This window comes from Cupressus sempervirens, chromosome 11, assembly GCF_028749045.1.
Source record: "Cupressus sempervirens isolate cs-2001-9-10 chromosome 11, ASM2874904v1, whole genome shotgun sequence".
Classification (NCBI taxonomy): domain Eukaryota; kingdom Viridiplantae; phylum Streptophyta; class Pinopsida; order Cupressales; family Cupressaceae; genus Cupressus; species Cupressus sempervirens.
The window spans coordinates 202767476-202788843 of record NC_143128.1 but is presented as its reverse complement, the minus strand read 5'-3'; the positions used below and the strand labels follow the sequence as shown (position 1 = coordinate 202788843).

Below are 21368 nucleotides of genomic sequence, written 5' to 3'. Positions count from 1 at the left end.
TTTGCTACTAAACCTTGCATTTCTCTTTCAAGATGTCAATTTTAATTTTATACATTTTGTAATTATATTTTATGGAAAAAATGTTTATTTCAGAGATTTTAGTTTCTATTAAATTCTAACTTGGAGTTTTTGTCAAGTTTTTCCCCTGCCAAGTTGAAAATTTTGGGCTTGCCAAGTACTCTCCATGTCCGAGTCTGTGAACTATGGAGATAACAAATTTTGTATATAATATCACGCAATTTTAATGTGACTACAACTAATAGACTTATTAATTTGCTGACTTTGCTTCATTTCCAGTTTCTCATTCTCAAACCTATTTACAGATTCTCTATTATTTCACTGAGGATCTTGAATTCAAGGCATTTGATGATGTTTTAAATAAAATATGAGAAAACATTCTAACCTTCTGAAAGTTTTAGCAAGGTACTCTAAGGAACTTGCTTTAGAGCGTTCAATGATTAAGGCCTCTCAGTTCTAGCAAAGTACCATACATATTACAGGTGAATTCATGACATTTTTCAAAATTTGAATTTCTTGTTTTACTTCATTTGTGAGCTCAATCAATGGCACGTTTTGGTACCTGCTGCCAAGAAAAACATTCCATTGTTTGTAACTTTGTGTATCTCTTATATGTCACACAATAATTCTCTCCCTATGATCTGGTTGAAGTTTGTTGCAATGAGATCTTGACACAAGATGCATATAATATAACAGATACCTAATCTCCACTGCTCTTCCTACATACTCAGAGTACCTATATTTCTCTTTGAAGATATTTCAGGAAGCTTGATGTGTCTTTACCTTACCAGTTGAAAAAGGGATGCTTTTTACACTATTTTGACAAGAAGACCCTTTTAACTGACCCAAATTAGGTGCACCATGAAAAATATGCGATCGATACATAAGAGTCATTTCTCTTCACCATCTGTCACAGAAAGGAGAGGTACTGAACACCATTCATTAGACTACTTTATTGTTGAGCTTTAAGTTGAATTTCAGCTTTAGTTATTTCTCCCATTTCAATTGGTTATTCAGTTCCATTGACTGATTCTGATCACTAGTGGATATTAATATAATTGCTTTCCATTGACTGATTCTGATCACTAGTAGATATTAATATAATTGCTTTCTATAAACAGACATTCGTTGAAAAAATCAATTCAACCAACTTTCTTGGTTTGTATACACCACAATTCATGTCAAGGAAAAAGACCTTTTCTGAAGTTCTCTGGCTCAAATCTACCTAGTGATGAACCTAGGGCATCACTGCACAATCGGAAAACCAATAGAGACAAGTCCAAAACTGAAAGAATTGCAGACTATACAGGCTAACCTAACATTCCACCAAGCCATTTGGGATTTGAACCATGGAATGTCAGGTTTGAGCCATTTTTGCTTCAAAACCCTGGTTTGTGAGGGTTTACAAGTGAATCAACTTTAAAATCAAAACTCTCTTAAACCAAAGCACTTCAAACCTTCAAACCTGGTGCAAAAGAAAGCCAAAACAAAGCTCTGCCAACTACCAAAACTAACTTGACAAAATATCACAACGATGTACGAATACTGTACGGAAATCTATTTGAAACAGATCAAAACTTTTGTCTCTCTTGATTCAACTGGCTCAAAATTAGTTTTCCAAGGCTTATATGTGCTCTTGAATCAGTTAGGAGTAGGATCATTCCTAACTTTTTGTTGAGACTCTCGTTGCATTCTTGCAACATTTTGCAAAAGGTTGCAAAAGTTGCAAAGCTGCAACTTTACAACTTTTCAAGAGACTTTGCAACTTTTGTAACTCCATGACTCCAAACTTGGAAAGATGATCCAATTCACCTAGAAACCATTCTAAACCCTTAAACAACCTCAATCCATCCTATTTACAACACTTTCCAACTTTGACCACTCTGGGTGGCCCTAGACCCAAAATTGGTCCAAAGCAACTTAGGACTTGTAAACCAAAATTGGACTTCAATAGGCTCAATCTTACTAGATTTGTTGCCATTGAGTCTTATCATCCAAAACACTCACAACACACTAAATCACATCAAAATGTCTTAGGTGGTCCTGCACCAATACCCAAAGAGTTGCATAGTACTTTTAGTAAGTTAAGAAAGTGGGTTATTGCAAGTCAATTTGAATTCATTCTATGAACCCTACAGTGGTAGGATCCTACAACAATTGTACCAAGAGCAGGTTACAAAAGTCGAGGATAATCCAATTTTTGAAGAAATGGATGAGAGGAGAGAAAACATACTGCCTAGGGACATGAATAATCAGCTTAGTGATTTCTTGACAACTTATGCCTAAAAGCAACAGCAAATGTTGCAACAGTTACAAGGTTGTATGATTACAGCCATGGGTCAGATGGGACTGGACCATTCACGATCAAGGTCAAGAAGTAAGAATAGTAGAAGACATAGTACCAATAGAGTCATTGCAACAGTCTCAAATAGACTAATTTGGCCTGATTTTATACCAAAAAGAGAAGAACAGTCATCTACAAGGTCAAAGCAGCAGCATAAGAAAAAAGAAAATTCAAAGGAGGTATGCAAAAATCTGCACGAAGAATTTGATAAACATACTGATTTGGTTCAAGAGGACAAAAGGAAGGGATTGGGGAGTGATTCGTGTAAGGCATCATCATCTTTGCAAGAAGTTTCACAAGATGAATCTATAAAAGAGATAAAAATGACTTCACTTGATGTTAAGCATGAGATTGATATGAATAATGATGGTGTGGATCCTTTGGGTGACCACAATTCATCTTCTAATTTGTTAGTTGATTCCAATGATGACACAATTTGTACACATTAAGGAAAATCAGAGCATGGCATTCAAGGACTTTTGAGAAACATGGAGCAAAAGCCTTCAGTGTGGTAAGATTTGCAACACCATTTACTATTTAGTGATGATTGATGATTCCATTGGAAGCAAAGAGGAGGTCAGATTTCTGATTTGGGGCAGCAATAGTTTACTTCCTCATTTTCAAGAGTTTGCAGCCCTTACACATGGATTAACTAAAGTAGAGGAGTCTACAATTGTTTAGTATGAAGTTTTCAATAAAGAAGTGCTTGTAGAAGTTGAAGACAACATGCAAATGCATAACAACATTGCTGATTGTTATAACAGAAGTGATATATCTCTTCTTCCTCAAGATAATGCAGTCCTTAATTATAGGAAGGACAATGTTATGGGGTCACCTAATGTTGGCATTCAAATTTTGGCAAATAGTCATGAGGCATGGGTTAATGATACAACTCATAAGAGAGTGGATTTTGTGCATCGTGTCATAGAAGATGTAAGAGGATTCGAATCATCTGGGATAAGTTGCTTCACCATTATGGGCATGGAGATGTTATGATTAGAGTAGCACAGTGGATTGGTGGAGCAGTGCACTTGAGTTTGAGATCGGATCCAGGCATTTTGTGTCACAAGCATGTGCAGATTGCTTGAGGGCAAGCAATATCCTAGAAGGGAAGACTGTAATGTCCCCATTTTGCCTAGAGCATCAATAAATAAATAAAGACTAGTGCTAACCTATTATATCTATTGTTCCCATAGGATAAAGTATTAATTTAATAAAGGGGGTTAAGTGTTTAATTAAATAAAAAGAGGAAAAAGCTATAGTTATTTCTCATATGAATTTAATTATTTATTGGCAATTATCAAAAAGGGCCCAACTTAAGTTATGACTTAAGTCTTTCATAGGCCATGGGAATGAATTATTAAATGTGAGGCAAATATTATTATTTGCCTACGTTGTTACATAAAAGAACTGCAAGAAGGAAATCGATAACTTTTTGGCTAGGGATTCTTATAAAAGGTTTGATTGGGGTTTGGATTCTCATTCTATTATGAGATGTTAATTTGTTACTTGATAATTTCTCCTTTGTTGCTGGTTTTATAGTAGCAGCCATATTTGAGGACGGAAACCCTTAGATAGTCATAGGTTGGACGAAAACCCTTGGATAGTCATAGGTCGGATGGAAACCCAACATTACTTGAGAGATGGAATTATTCAAGGTTCACCATTGAGCAGATTTTTATTGAATTATAAAGGTCTTGGAGGAAAATCATACATGTTCATTGTAATAACAGTATATTTTGTTGAGTTTCAAGGACTGCTGCAAATGTATTAAGCATTGCCATAATTTTTGGTATTTAATTTTCAAATGCAACAATCACTTACATTTATATTGAGTATAAGCCATGAATAGACATGTCCCTTCATGGGACACATTTATTTGTTAATCAGATAATAAACATAATATTATATTTGATCATACATACATACATACATACATACATACATACATACATATATATATATATATATATATATATATATATTTCTCTCAAAAACTTTATATCTCATATAATCTTATATAACAAATATCAACACTCCCTCTTAGGTAGGGAGGATAAATGCACATATTACCTCAAAGTAATATCAAGTTAGCAAGATTAAGGATATCTTTGATCAGAAGATATCCATCATTTTGATATCACATTCAATATCAAGAGTATTGGTCTCCCAAAATATCAACATATGATATTCACCAAATACTCAATAAGGTTTGATATCACATCTGATATCAAGAGTATTGGCCTCCCAAAATATCAGTGATATTCACCAAATAAACAAATAAAGGTTTGATATCACATCTGATATCAAGAGTATTGACCTCCTAGAGTATCAATGATATTCACCAAATACTCAAAATAAGGTTTGATATCACATTTGATATCGAGAGTACTGGCCTCCCAAATTATCAACACTATTCATCAAGTACTCTCTAAGTAATGGCCTTCCAAAATGTTGAGATGCAAGACATTCACCATATACTCAACTTGTTTGATCTCATAATACAAGTTATTGTAAGATCATCACCTTACAGTAACTTTTGCAAATACAAATGACATCATTTAGAAGTAGTCACTTCCTCATGATGTACACAGAGGGTAGGCCCATTAAATCACATAGTCACGAGATATATTCATGAATTACAAGTCCTCTTGACTGCTCCAATTTACTTGAGAATCCATCTCAGCATGGTTTACTCCCTTTGAGTCAATATGACTAAGATCACCAAAGATCAACTAAAACATATCCTCTATCCACTCCTTTAGATGAATGTGTTAGACTCCCTTTGAACATCAATCTTCTAAGCTCCTCATCCAATAACACTTCTAATGGAGTGTTAAACTCCCTCTAAACTTGATATCAATCCTCCTTTTCCTACAAGAACATTCTCGGAAGAAAAAATCAAGGCAAGTAACTTTTATAGTGTATTGAAATAAAAATAAGAGAGAGCGACTGCAATAATACTCGAGGAAAATAAGTAGTTTTCAATAATTATATAACATCATTAAAATATAGATAAATATCTAATTTAAATATATCCTTATAAACATATATGCATATATTCAATCCTCAATATATATATTTTAATGTATATCTAATTAATTAGTAACATCCTAATTAATATTGTATCTACGAGAACAAATTCATAATATTGTTCATGCTTAATGTGGCATACTTGCAAATGCCGTGTCCACTTACCTTTACCCTGTAGTAATGTGGGCGTTGTTCGATCCTTAAGGGTTGAATTCCTTTTAGTTACCCCTCCTAACACTTTTCTTGACATGCGGCTAAAAGCAAAGTATGGTGTTGGGGTTATTATCTCCACGTCATGGCATGGTCTTTATTTCATCGTTAGTCACCATGTTTCTAAAACCAATGCCTCACTATGCTATGGCTTGCCTTACGTCCCTACTACAGGGTGTATAATTTTTGCCATTTATTCTCCTCATATGCTACCTTCTCATTCTTCCACGTCACATATGCTTGTAGGGTGAAGACACGTCGAGTAAGGAAAATGCTTGGAAAATAGACAATTGAAGGTTTGTTCAAAGAAGACGGCAGGCTTTGTTCGGGAAGGAAAGTGATGGGAGATTACACAATGCCCGACATGTTCAAAGAATGAAGTGGTTTCAGTCATTTCAAGGAAAAATCTAAGAGCCATGTCGACTTTAAATATGGACCTAATGCTTTCATATTTCTTCCTTGTCCATATTGTGGTGGGATCCTCATTCACATCAAGTCCTTGTCTTATTTTATCTTAAATGTTTTACGAATGTCAATGTTCAAATTATCGATGCTTGACTTTCCATAGTCGGTCAATGGTGTTCCTCCTTTAATCGCTTCTTATAATGTTCATCTGGTTATCAAAGAACACTTTGGAGATGGAATCCGCAAGAAGAATGACATCAGACCGAAAGAGTCCTCTTTGATTTAGTATCTTGTAACTTAATCTTCACATTCCAAGCTGTTCTCAAGATAATTTTGAAGATTGCAAGGGTTAATCTGCACTAAATTCTTTTCTTGCAATTTCCTTGTCTTGGTGATCAAAGTTTTACTGTAATTTCTATTCCAAGCATTAATAATTTGATATATCATACATCACTGATAACCTTCAAGAGTACGCTACTAAAGAAAACAAGCAGGGGAAATTTTTAAATCTACGACAACAACATAGAGACTCCAACACACATAGAGATACGGAACCATATCATTAATCCAATCATTAAATTACATAAGCAACTATTCATAACCTCTACAGTCATTTTATATGTGCACGAGAGATGCAATTCACTAACATTATTACTTGGCATACATAGTGTATTTCCACACACATAACAACCATCTATAAGGTCTTCAATGTCATATACTATTTGTTCCATTTGTTGACACAGTCACCAATGGTCTTTCAAGCATTCATTTGAGATCACAGGACTGATTCACAACGATCTTGATCAAGACACTTGATTGCATCATTATTAACCACCAGAATATTGAGGAGCCGATGCTATTAAAAATGTGTAACAACAAGTATTGATTATATACTTCAGATTTGTATATCGACTTGCATATGCGTCTTTCAATGCTGATGCGATTATGAGAAAACTTATAATTGCTATTTCATTTGTATCAAATTGCACATTATACAAATAGAACTCATAGTTGTTATCACATCCATCCATACTTTGCTGGTCACATCTGCATAGCAAATTTTCTGCAATCTCTATCCTTATAGTATTCAGGTCTTTAAGATCTTCCTTTTAGGAGTAAAGCTTTCTTCAAAGGAACCTACTCTAATACCATGTTGAGTTTCAAGGATCGCTGCAAATGTAGTAAGTACTGCTATAATTTTTGGTATGTAATTTCGAAAAGCAACAATTACTTACATTTATATTGAGTATAAGTCGTGAATAGACATGTCCCTTCATAGGGCATGTCTATTCATTAATCAAATAATTAATATAATAATAATACATACATACATACATACATACATACATACATACATACATATATATATATATATATATATATATATATAAATAAATTTCTCTCATAAATGTATATCTCATATAATCATATATATGTTTATCTAACAGAAGCTACCAAACATCAACATATTTGATGTAACAATCATGCATATTTATATCAAAATAATTATCAATAGATTTGTGTTTGTAATCAATTATTTCCATGGAAATTTATATCATTTCCTTGCATGTTTAGTTTGCATATTATTATTTTGCGATAAAATGAAGTGAAACATGTCAAGATTCGAATACCCAAATCATATTTGTGAGAGTCCAGGCTTGGAATATTTCACTTTTATTGGCTAAAAAGAGTAGGTTGGCCTGCCTTGGGGTATGTGCGTCTTCACCCATCAAACGCCTATAGAAGGAGCGATTTTCAAATCATTTTGGCACCCAAACAAATCAATTTTCTCTCCACTTAAGTTGTCATGTCCCCTAATTATGCTAATATAGGCGAATGAAATAAATAGTTATTAATGAATAGATTATATATATATATATATAATCATTATATGAGTAAATAACAAATTATGTTATAAGTTCATTATGAATTAATAACAAAGATATAATATATATTAGTAGCACAATAATATGTTACTTAGATAAGTATAATAATGGTTAAAAAAATATTAATAATTATATTATCAATGCATGATTATAATAAAATATAAATATAAATATTATATATGATCATATATTTAAATATGAAATACAATATAGAAATTATAAAAATAAATAGATTATAATTTGAAAAGGCACAACTTTTCTTATTTCAAAATATATAAAGGAGTAGTGAATCTCACAAAAAGATAGAGAAGAGGAGATAAAAGAAGATTAACCCTCCTAGCAGGTTACGCCCATGGATGTCTTTCTATGCAGCACACTTTTTGGAGGTTTTTGATAGTATTATTGTCCATCCTAGCTATCTTTCATGGTGTTGGTCTCATGCCCTACGGATCTCTTTAGGTTCTTTCAGAGTGGGTTCTCACCATCTTCGGGCTCAAACTGATCAACATATAATTAGTGGGGAGCGGATCTGTATGCTCTATACTTTAGGGGAGGTGGAGGATGAGGCTCATTTCCTTTTTCAATGCCCTATTGACTATGAGATCAAAGGGAGATTCTTTTGTCTATTCCGAGAATGCTTCTCTCTCTATGACTTTTTCAGCTATTATGATCAGAGATGCCTTGCACTTTATCTTCGTGAGACCACCACGCTCCATGATAGTACGATCCAGACACTGCTTCTGCACCGACACTCGTCTACTCAGCTTATTACTGCTTTTTTTACACCATTATCCCCTTTGCGTGGTGTGAAAAGGCCTTCTAGCTCTATTCGACCTGTTGGACTTTCCAGATGTGTTAGATCCCATTCTGGCTATTTGCAACAGAGACACTCATCTGTGAGTGGCCGGAGACAGTGCAGTACCTCTACACATCGGCATGTGTATCATTCAGTGACTGATTTCTTCTCGCCCAAGAAAGACTCCTAGTGCTTTCTCTGTCTCTGCTCTTTGCTGCTATTTCTTTGGTTGTATTTGTTTATTTTCGAGCACCTTTGTGTGCTCCTACTGGTGTTAGTCTTGCTGTTGTAATCTTTCAGTCCCATAGACCTCTTTTTAGTCTCTTGTTGGACATTAATATGATTATCTTATCTTATCTTATCTATGTTCACACATTTTGTTTTTGAACAAAGACAAAATATATATAAGCTTCCATATACCTAAAAGGGTTGTTCTTTTCAAAGGAACATATCCTTTAATTACACCGCTTCCCATGACTTGATTATTTGTCTTAACATGTATTTGATTTAAGTTTTCTATTCATGTAAAGAAAATCATAAATAGTATGATTTTTGGAAGTCTTACTTTATTTCTTTATCGTTCCTTTAATATTAAATGGAAATCTCATGTTATTGGGATTTTAATCGATGCCAATCATTGTCACTTCTTTGTTCCATAAGTCACCTTGCTTCTGCATATACTCGCTATAGTTGACTTGGAATTTCACGATGTCTCTCATTAGCTTTAATATGTAGCAGTGATACGCCCATGTAATGTGCCTTGTAATCATTGCTCAACTCCACTTGATGCTTAGACTAAGTATTTCTATTGGGCTTCGAAAGTGGTAGTTGTTAAACATGTATCTCCATTTCTTTCAATGTAATGTCGCTGCTTTATATTTTCATATATAGTATTATTGGCCTGCTTTGATTGTTGGCATCTATTGATGAATCACGGTAATATCAATACATTTAGCGATTGTTCTTTTCAAGTCATTTTTGCTGTAGAAATACCAGAGGTTTTTTTATTCTGTTGCCTTCATTTAATCGCAACTTCAAGATGAATACAGGCTTAGAGTTAGGAAGGCTTGATTTTCCATGATAAGCTTGAATAAGTAATATGCCCTGAAGTTTCTAGTTGATCGCTGCACGCCCAAATTATTACTCTGTCTTTATTATTATTTACTCTATTGCCATGGTACTTCCCACAAATAATATTCCATGTCTTCAATATAAACTCTCGCAAAACCTTTACCATAAACTCGTGATATAAACATTGGTTACTGAAATTCGTTGCTTTTGTATAAACACGATATTTCTCCTACTAAGCTTGGATTATGTTTTTGTGCCACCATCATGCATACAATCGGGAGGACTTTGGACTACTTATGTTGATTAGATTTGCTTATTATTTCTTGCCCTCGACTCTTTGTATGCTGCATTTGTTTCAAAGAGAGAATGTCTTTTCTTGCTGAAACACTACATACACGATACTCTCCTTCTATATGGTTTCGTCATGAATGTTCATGGCCACTGTTCCTTCCTTATTTTTTATGCCTTATCTTTCAAATTCAATCCTTTAATACACCTAGCCCTATTTTGTCATTCTTTGAGCAGGTCATATTAAGGCCATGATATCAAATTGATTCCTCCTGAATGTAGATGTGGATGTTTAAATTATCAACACAACCCAAGTTTCCTTATAGTATCTCTGAAGAAATTTATTTCATTCAGTCCTTGTGCTGCTGTATGTGCTGAACATTTCAACCAACTCATATATAATTGTTGTATATCTACTGCATATCTCCTCAATTTTATTAGTTTTTGCTTCCTTCTTGGATGCCTGCAAGTGCTGCTGTTGTGCATATTTAACTCCAATTTCTTTCCTTAATATGTCTTGGTCTTGCTTCTTATGATTTTTAACTACTGCTGCTGTAAATATTCATATCATTATGCTGCTATGTGATGTTCATGATAACTCCATGTATTTGTTCCCTCTTAGTGTTTTTCCCATCTACTATTAAACTCCAATCTTTCTTCTACATAATATGATCTTGTATATATCCAAGACTATCTTCAAACACATCTTCACCAATTCCTTTGACATTGATACTTATAGGTTTGTTCATGTTCATGAATCCTTTGACCTCAATGACAATACTTTCATCAATCTCGCCCTTTGTCATTGATGGGAATCTCACGTCTCCTAAATCTTGTCCTTTCGATCTCTCTCCCCCTTTGACATCAATGGCAAAGGGATGATTTCCATCTGCAAGCCAATCATCAAATGCTCCCACTGTGTAAGTTCTCTACTACTCCCCTTGAGAAGAATTCTTCAATTTCTCATGCATGTTCGCATCTGCCTCTTTGAAAATTCCTTTTGCAAACTTTGACATTAATACAATTTTCTTTCCATTCTCTGAATATAGTCTTCAAATCATCAACTTATCATGAAATATTTCACTCGTTTTTCTAAGGCTTTAATGAAAAGACTCATTCGAATCTCCCTCTAAACTCATGCTTCTTCTCTCGACTAAGAGTTGTATGAAGTTCAAGTTGCACCTGCACTAGTTTCTTCTTGTTTAATTATCTTCCTTCTCCAAGCTTTTATAGCTTTACCATTTCGATTATATTTCCTTGAAGTTTGTAAGGAGTCATACTTTTCACTCTTTTCTATGTCTTCGTCAAGTTTCCTTCTCCATACAAAGATAGGTCCTTTTTGCTTGTTCTTCATATAATTTTTCTTGTATTCTTCATGTAATTTCATGTTCCCATGTCTGCAATACCACACTAACTGTCATGTCCCCTTCTCAGCATTAGTAATTTGGGCGCTAGTTTAATCTATCTCCACATCTGAATAGATTAATGACATTATTCTAACAAGATGCCTACGAGTCACATTGAGGATTTAATTTAATTTATTTCAAAACTTTATTAAAGTGTGTGGAATTAAGTCATTTTAATGTTATAAAGCTATTTACTTTATAAAATGGCTTTAAGTGACTACAAGACGAAAATGAAGTTTTAATCCCACATTCTTTGCTCCTTGTGTTTTCCCTCACTTTGAGGCTATAAAGGAAAGCTTGTATTGGGATTAAGAATATAGAAGAGTTATGAAATCTATGCACTTTCAAGTTTTGTTGCTTAAATGTGATTGGCTTTTCGAACTGTGAGGACTAAACCCCTCAAGTTTGGTTATGCTAAGGGAGATTGGACATTACCCCAACCTTCCTATCTTGTTGGCATTGTTTGGATTAAGAGCAGAAATCAGCATTTGGAAGTAAGTAATAATTTGTGAAAGTGATTTTTTGGTATCGGTCTACAGTAAAAGAAAATATTGAGTTGCTAGGCAGAAATGGGAAGTAAGGCAGATTAAACTCAGAGGGTACCATAGCCTAGGCATCACATTATACTGGTTGGCTAGTAAGTAAGCACGACTCAATATTATAAATAGGAACAAATGTGGACAAGGTTGGACATTATTGGTCATTGGAGTAGAAGAGATTTAGCCACGAACGGGAACTAGTAGAAGTGGAAGATAGTCGGGCACATTGGTAACAACCAGGTATTGAATCGTATGCGTGGCAACATCCACCAACAGGCAGAACCAAGTCGACATTTAGCTTTACACGTGGACCAGATAAATCTTCACTCTCCTACGGTGCGATGAACTTAGCAACGTCGGCAGGTGGTTAGAAGTTGGGTTCCCTTGGCCGACTGAACTTGTGGGTCGACATGGACATTCAGTGACTTCCCTGCGACTATACGAGTTGGATTCTCCACCACAGGATTACATTAATATTTTATTACATGGATGGTTAAAACTGATGACTGTTAATTTTCCAGCATTTGTATGGATTTTGTTTATGTTTAGAGACATTTGATGGTGCCCAATTTTAGTCATAGAATAAACTTTCTTGGTCGGATTACCGTTATCAAATTGCAAATCTTTTTTCATGTAAACAGTGAGCATTACTGGCATTGCTAATTTATATATGAAAATAGAGCTCTGTAAACATCAAAACATCAAAGTAGTTTAGAATTCCTTGTTACATTCAGAATCAGAAAACTATACATACAGTGGTTTCAAATTGTCTCAGTGGGCTGTGAACTATTTGACAAAATTATAACTCAACTTTTCAAACCACCCGTTGAAGAAAAAAAGAGAAATTTATTTTAGAGTAGTTCATTGATATCAGGGCATATTTAGGTTGCTTATGAATTGTTTGATTTAATGCCAAATACCTAACATTCAGTATTTCTGAGAAAAAATTTAAGTGCAGAATATTATAGTGGTATCAGAGCCACAAGACCCGCCATCTTGTGGGAAACAATTAAATTTGCAGAACATTATCATCCTAAAATGACAGCCAGGAATGAGTAGAAGACATCATAAATTCAGTCACCTACAGCCGGAACAAGCAGACTCCTCAGTACATATTGACATTGAAGATAGTTTTTCGGTTGATGAGGAAATAACTTTGGAAACAGGTGAACAAGCTGATATTACTCAACAGGTTGATCGTTTGGATATTACTCAACAGGTTGATCATTTGGGACAGGCTAAACCAGAAAACAATATTCAAATGGCACATAATAGAGATGAACAAGACAGAGAACTACAAGAAACTTTACGAGCTATCAAAGATGGACAAAACAACATTGCAAATGTTATTCAGCAGTTAGCAGGTACTATGCAGCAGTTGTTTCCAGTCCACAGAAGGGCTCCTAGCGATCACAATGGAGGTGGTAGTATAGCTGGGTCTCCCCGAGCAGTTAGAGCTCCCACACATAACACGGACAGACCTTTGATGCCGATTTTTAATGTTGAAGAAGAGGAAGTTGTACCACCTGCAGCCCCGAATTTGTTACCAGATAATGTTATGGCAACATTTGATGAGTGGGATTTGTTTCTAGATCAAGTTGAACAAAATTTGACCTTTGTGCAGTATTTAAATAAAAAAAGAGAGGCTGATAGGCAGCAGCAAGACCAGAGACCGAGAGCACCTAACAGGGATTTAAAACATGTTATGAACAAACTTACTCTTCCCACCTTTGATGGTAGTGGTCAGACTTCCGTTAGAGCTTGGATTCACAAGCTGGATACTTATTTGACACTTAAGCCCATGGCTGAAGTGGAAGCCATCAGATTTGCGACTATGCACCTAGAGAGAGCCGCATACAATTGGTGGCATCATGGATTAGTTATGCAAAATCATGGCCTCATAACTTCATACGAGACTTTCAGCTCTAAGTTGATTACCCGCTTTGACAGGAAGGACATCGAAGTCTATTACAGGGATTTGGCTCAGTTACGTCAAAGTGGATCATTAGATAAGTTCATTGATGAGTTTCAGTGCATTTCAGTTATGGTGCCAAACATGTCAGAACAGCAGAAAGTGATGCTATTCACAGAGGGTTTGTAGGATAGATTTAGAGGTTTGGTTAAGATTCTTAAACCAAACACTCTAGATGACGCAATCAAGATAGCTCATGATTTGGATTCACCTTCATCGATATTACAGCCTCCGAAGAAACCTTACAGGGGATCTACATCAAACAAGGAAATAAAAACCAGCAGAAAACAACTTTTCCTAGGCTGGATTTCGAAACACGGAATGAACTTAGAAGGAAGAAATTGTGCTTTACTTGCAGGGAGCCTTGGACTCCAGATCACAGATGCCTTGGGAAAGGCAAGATACATTATGTTGAGGCTCTTTCCAAGGATGAAGGGGAGCAGCAGAAAGGCGAAGAGGTTGAGAACAGTGAGGAGGAAGAAGTTGAAGAGCAGCCCCAAAAAGATAAGAAGAAGAAAACCACCATAGAACAGCCTCCAGTTATAGCCACTCTTTCTAGTGATCCGGTATGTCATCCTTTTAGCGTGAGGGGTGTGGTTAAGGGGCAGCGCATTGTATGCCTTTTGGATATAGGAGCTTCACATAACTTCATCAGCACACGGATGGTATCTAGGAGAGGTTTACCGATAGTTGACATTCCCGAGTTTGAGGTGAAGGTAGCAGGTGTTGAAGTTTTGGGGTGTACAAGGAAGGTAGCTGGTCTTCAGATACAGTTTGATGATTATCTTTGGGAGACTAATTTCTAAGTTGTTGACTTGGATGGGTTGGATGTCATTCTGGGTAGATAGTGGTTAAAGACTCTCCATAGGTACACTTTTGATCACGAGTCTATGCAGTTGGAGTTCTTACAGGGTGATCGATTAGTAGTCCTCAAAGCCATACCAGATAGCAGACCTAGATTGATTACAGCTCACAGGATGGAGGCCATTTTAAGACATGATGATATAGAGTGGGCTACACAGTGTTTCATCTCATCAAAGGAGACACAGATCTAGGGCAGCGATATCATTATGACATTCAAATAGTTATAGATAAGCACAGGAGAGTGTTTGAGGATATACCTCCAAGAATTCCACCAGATAGAGGGTTTGAGCATATTATGGCGCTTGAGGAGGGAGCCAAACCTGTTATTACTACACCTTATCGTCACCTCAGGCACTACAAGGAAGAAATAGAGAAGACGATAAAGGACCTTTTGGATATGAGGCATATCAGACCCAGCTCTAGCCCCTTTGCCTCTTTAGTGGTGTTGGTTAAGAAGAAGGACGACACCCTTTGGATGTGTATAGACTATTGCGCACTGAACAAGAGGACCATTAAGAATAGGTATTCGATTCCCCGCATTGATGAGTTACTGGATGAGCTTCACGGGGCATTTTATTTCTCAAAGATAGATCTTCAATCAGGATACCACCAGATTCGAGTCCGTGAGGAGGACGTGCATAAGATAGCTTTCAGATGCCATACGGACACTACGAGTTTTTGGTGATGCCATTTGGGCTCACTAATGCACCTGCCACTTTCCAATCATGCATGAGCCATATTTTCAAGAAACAACTAAAGAAGAGTGTATTGGTTTTCTTTGATGACATTTTAATCTTCAGCAGGACTTGGAAAGAACATTTGCAGCACTTGGATGAGGTCCTTAGTCTCATAGAGGAGTTGTTCTTATTTGCGAAAGAGTCTAAATGCGAATTTGGGTTAACCGAGATTCTCTATTTGGGGCATTTGATTGGTGCTGAGGGGGTTAAGGTGCATCTGGAGAAGATACGAGCAATTCTGGATTGGCCACCACCAAGGGATGTATCTGAGTTACGGGGTTTTCTTGGCCTTTGTTCCTATTATCGGTGATTCGTCAAGGATTTTTCATAGGTAGTAGCACCCCTTACCGATTTGACATGGAAAGGGGCATTTACTTGGACAGAGGATGCTAAGACAGCGTTTGATAAGCTGAAACAGGTGATGAGTTTATGTCCAGTGCTAGCACTTCCTGACTTTTCTAGGGGCAGTATTAATGTAGGACTGACATCCCATTGCTTTCAAGAGTAGGAAACTTAGGGGCAACGAGTTGTTATATTCCAACTATGATAAGGAGATGTTGGCTATAATGCACGCCTTAGCCAAATTTAGGTAGTACTTGGTGGGAAGTAAATTTACAATTAAGACGGATCATAACAGCTTGTGTTACTTTTTGGAACAGGAGTTAAACGAGAGGTAGCAAAAATGGGTCAGCAAGATACAAGCTTACGATTTTGACATTGAATATGTCAAAGGGAAAAATAATATAGTTGCTGATGCTCTTTCCTGACGACCCCCAGTGCCAGCATGTTGCGCCATTTCAGAGGTTTCCGCAAATTGGAGATCCCAATTATTAGTGGAGTATTCCAAATATACTCATGCTTGTCAGATTTTGGATGGTATACTTCAGGACGAGTAGCACAAGGTAATGAATGATGTTATATATTACAAAAACAGAATCTACCTAGTACCTGAATCTAAACTAAAGGGGAATATTATGCGCACTGTACATGATGCACCATCAGCAAGGCCCCTAGGGTTTTTTAAAATCTACAAGTAGATCAAGGAGAGATTCATGTGGAAGGGGCTTAAGGATGATGTATTGCAGCATGTCAGAGAGTGCCAGACTTGTCAGCAAAACAAGTCTAAATAGGGTTTTCTTGCAAGATTACTCCAGCCCCTCCCTATTCCAGCCCAGAGGTGGTAGAGTATCTCCATGGATTTTATTACCAGATTGCCGAGGGTCCAAGGCAAGGACTACATCTTTGCAATGGTGGACAGATTGACCAAGTACGCGCACTTCTTCGCGATAGCTGTAGACTGGTCAGCTTCTTAGGTAGCTGAGTTGTTTTTTCGTAAGGTTTTTTGGCTCCATGGATTACCCAATACTATTGTGAGTGACAAAGACAGTAGGTTTCTCAGTACCTTTTGGCAAGAAATTTTCAGACTAACAAGTACGGAGTTGACACCCAGCATGAGCTATCACGCACAAACAGATGGCCAGACTGAAATAGTGAATAAGTGGGTGGAAGGGTACTTGAGGAACTACATTGCAGGGCAGCAGAGAGCATGGGTTAAGTGGTTGTATTTGGGGGAGTATTGTTACAACACCACCTACCATATGTCCATTCAGATGACTCACTTTCGTGTCATTTATGGTTATGAGGCCCTTTCTTTTATTGATTTGGCATTACAGGAAAACCGAGCACCTTTGGCAAAAGATTGGATTATGGACCAGCAGGATATTCTCTGAACTCTCAAGGATAATATTCAGCAGGCACAGAACCAACAGAAGTTATACGTTGATCGACATCGCACTGAGCAGAGCTTTGAGGTGGATAATAGAGTTTTTCTTCGTCTACAACCTTATAGACAGAGTTCGTTAAAGAAAAGTGGGTCAGAGAAACTTAAGCCCAGATTCTATGGACCTTATTATATCACTAGGAGGGTAGGAGAGGTCACTTATGAGCTCGATTTACTAGGTGATAGCCGAATCCACAATGTTTTTCATGTTTCATGCCTCAAGAAGGTTGTGGGCCAGCAGATTGTACCTTCCGAGAGTTTGCCCCCGCTTGATGAAGTGGGTAAGCTTATTTTGGTGCCGGAGGAAGTGATTGAAACCCAAGAGAGGAGGTTGCGTGACAGTACCATCAAGGAATATTTAGTCCGATGGAAAGACTTACCATATGAAAACGCCACTTGGGAAGGTGAGTCTATATTGCAACATCTAGCATTGAGATTGCTTGAGGGCAAGCAATCTCGAAAAGGGAGGACTGTCATGTCCCCTTCTCAGCATTAGTAATTTGGGCGCCAGTTTAATCTATCTTCACATCCAGATAGATTAATGACATTATTCTAACAAGATGCCTACCAGTCACATTGGGGATTTACTTTAATTTATTTCAGAACTTTATTAAAATGTGTGGAATTAAGTCATTTTAATGTTATAAAGCTATTTACTTTATAAAATGGCTTTAAGTGACTACAGGACGAAAATGAAGTTTTAATCCCACATTCCTTGCTCATTGTGTTTTCCCTCACTTCAAGGCAATAAAGGAAAGCTTGTATTGGGATTAACGAATATAGAAGAGTTATGAAATCTACACACTTTCAGGTTCTGGTTGCCTAAATGTGACTGGTTTTTGGGACTGTGAGGATGAAACCCCTCAAGTCTGGTTATGCTAAGGGAGATTGAACGTCACCGCAACCTTCCTATCTTATTGGCATTGTTTGGATTAAGGGCAGAAATCGGCATTTGGAAGTAATAATTTATGAAAGTGAATTTTTGGTATCGGTCTACAGTAAAAGATAATATTGAGTTGCTAGGCGGAAATGGGAAGTAAGGCAGATTAAACTCAGAGGGTACCATAGCCTAGGAGTCACATTATACTGGTTGGCTAGGAAGTAAACATGACTCAATATTATAAACAGGAACAAACATGGACAGGGTGTGATGTTATTGGTCACTGGAGTAGAAGAGATTTAGCCGCAGACGAGAACTAGCAGAAATGGAAGGTAGTCGGGCACATTGGTAACAGCCAGATATTGAATTGTATGCGTGGCAACATCCACCAATAGGCAGAACCAAGTCGGCATTAAGCTTTATGCGTGGACCAAATAAATCTTCACTCTCCTATGGTGCAGCGAACTTAGCAACATTGGCAGGTGGTTAGAAGTTGGGTTCCCTTGGCCAACTTAACTTGTGGGTCAACATGGACATTCAGTGACTTCCCTACAACTATACAGGTTGGATTCTCCACCACAGTACTACATTAATATTTTATTACATGGATGGTTAAAACTGATCACTGTTAATTTTCCAACATTTGTATGGATTTTGTTTGTGTTTAGAGACATTTGATGGTGCCTAGTTTGTAGTCATAGAATCAACTTGCTTGGTTGGATTACTGTTATCAAATTTCAAATCTTCTTTCATGTAAACAGTGAGCATTACTGGCATTGCTAATTTATATATGAAAATAGAGCTCTATAAACATCAAAACGTCAAAGTACTTTGGAATTCCTTGTTACATTCAGAACTAGAAAACTATACATACAGTGGTTTCAGATTGTTTCAGTGGGCTGTGAATTGTTTGACAAAATTATAACTCAACTTTTCAGACCACCCGTTGAAGAAAAAAAGAGAAATTTATTTCAGAGTAGTTCATTGATATCAAGGCATATTTAGGTTGCTTATGAACTATTTGATTTAATGCCAAATACCTAACATTCAGTATTTTTGAGAAAAAATTTAAGTGCAAAATATTACACTAAGTGCTCATACTGATTTCTTCTTCTCCATCCATGAAAGCTTTTGTTTTGTGTTTTGCATTCTCACACTTTGTGACTGAAGTAATTGCATGAGTAACTATATATCCACAGAAGTCTTGTTGAATTTTAGATGTTTTCTCTTGTCTAGGAGGGAGAGCTTTTCTGATTTTGTCCTTTCTATCTTCGTCTTTGATAGGATTTATCGACACTTCAAGATGTCTTTCAAGTTCTTCCACTTTCTTTGATGAATTTCTCATATTATTTCCTTCTTTGATGAAGGCTTTAAATGTGCAATCATGTTTCTTTGAACCTCTTTCATATCCTACCCCTGTCTTGTTGGGAGATGGCTTTTGACTGTCAATGATATTAGTTAGGATTTCAGAACTCTTTTCAAACTTGAGAGTGGTATCCAATTTGGCAGTGTTTTTCTCTAAATCACATTTCAACATAGTGATTTCTTCCTCTAATTTTGCATAATCCATGTCTTTTGAATTTAACTTTCTCATTGTCTCATCCTGAAATTGCTTGGCTTCTTCTGAATTAGTTTGCTGCTTTAGAAGACATCATTATTCTCGATGATCTCAACGCGAGGACCAGAGAACTCCAAACTCCGTTTTATAATCACAGCTCTAATTCCATCTATTCCACTGAGATTGATCTGACTACTTTGGGGCTTCAGTGTATTTCTGATGATGCTCTTAGACCAATTTCCGGTTATGGTCGCCATCTTGTGCAGCTTTGTGAGTCTTCTGGACTTGTGATCTTGAACAGTCTTTCCTGCTTTCTTGGATCTGAGCTCTTCACTTGCTGGCCTCATTGTGGGGGTACTAGTATTGTTGATTATGTCCTCACCTTCATCCACAGCTTCGCCATCTTACGCCTTCCTGTTGCGGATCATGCTCTCGTTAGTATTCGTACTCACTGTTATCCATTTGACCTATCAGTTCAAACGGAAAGGTTGAACTATGAAATGATTTATTATCAAACACTTGGCATTTCATGCTTGTAGATTACATTTTATGACGAAAAGCATTACCAAAAAAAAGCAACATATAAAACAAGTATTATAATTTTTTCCAAAAATGTAATTTTATTTATTAAATGTCCATAGTGTTTCGCACAAGCTGTGAAACTGACCAGTAAGAAAAAAAAATCAGAACCTGATTTTTATGCATAAATACAAGTGCAGAAAGTAAGAACAAAAAAGCAAAAGGGTTCATAGATGTCAGCCATTGCCTGGAATGACTGACTTGTTGTTGGTTGTCCACATGCTCGCTTCCGCTGTCTTGCTTTTCCATGCTCCCGCTCCAAATCCTGCAAATGCAAAAAATTAGTTAGATCAAAATGAACTAAGTAATGGCCAACAAACTTATCCTCCTTCCCCCGCACATGCATTTACATCCAAAAAAAATAGAATCCTGATTTAGTTTTTTCTGACATGTTTGTCTCCTGTGCAGCATCCAATCTCTTAACAAGTACGCAGATATAACAATAGGCTCCCACAAAGGTTTTTTAGCCCGGCGTGCTTATAAGAGGTTGGATCATCGGAGCTGATCAAAAGTACAGTAAGGATATCAAAAGGATGTATTCATCTATGAGACTTTTATTATTAAAAACAAAGGGTGCTACAGCAAGTTATTCACTTGGAAATGAAGTATATTTATCGTAACAAGTAGAGAACAAGAGAAAAATGATGAAGAGCAGTGTTTTCCAAGGAAAATACATGACAAGAAAAGTTTCAGCAACAAAGGTGCCTAAATCTGAATGTTACAAATGATTCCTATAATCATTTCCGAAGCAGAGAAGTATATTCATGATTTTTTAAACATACTACAGCAATGGAATTAAATTTACAAATGAAAGAAAATGTTCTAATATTTTTAAAATCATCAGTCAGTGCTGATTCTCAAGACAATCAACAAAAAAGGGCAGAAAAGGACTGGATAATAAGACCAGAAGATTATATGTGGGCTGAACTAAAGAGAAATTCCAGTAGGAAAAGGCATATGAGAGCATCTATATATGGTGTCACAACCATGTCAGTCAATCAC

At 36.4% G+C, this 21368-nt stretch overlaps 1 protein-coding gene across 1 annotated transcript in view; it reads right to left on the bottom strand.

The window, feature by feature from the left end:
• LOC149528882 (protein ENHANCED DISEASE RESISTANCE 2-like) overlaps window positions 1–21368 on the bottom strand; it is a 94381-nt gene that overhangs the window by 6691 nt on the left and 66322 nt on the right. Inside the window, exon 8 of the mRNA XM_089809628.1 lies at window positions 20554–20631. Within this exon, the coding sequence (XP_089665754.1) occupies window positions 20554–20631 (78 nt within the window). The remainder of the gene's footprint in view (window positions 1–20553; window positions 20632–21368) is intronic.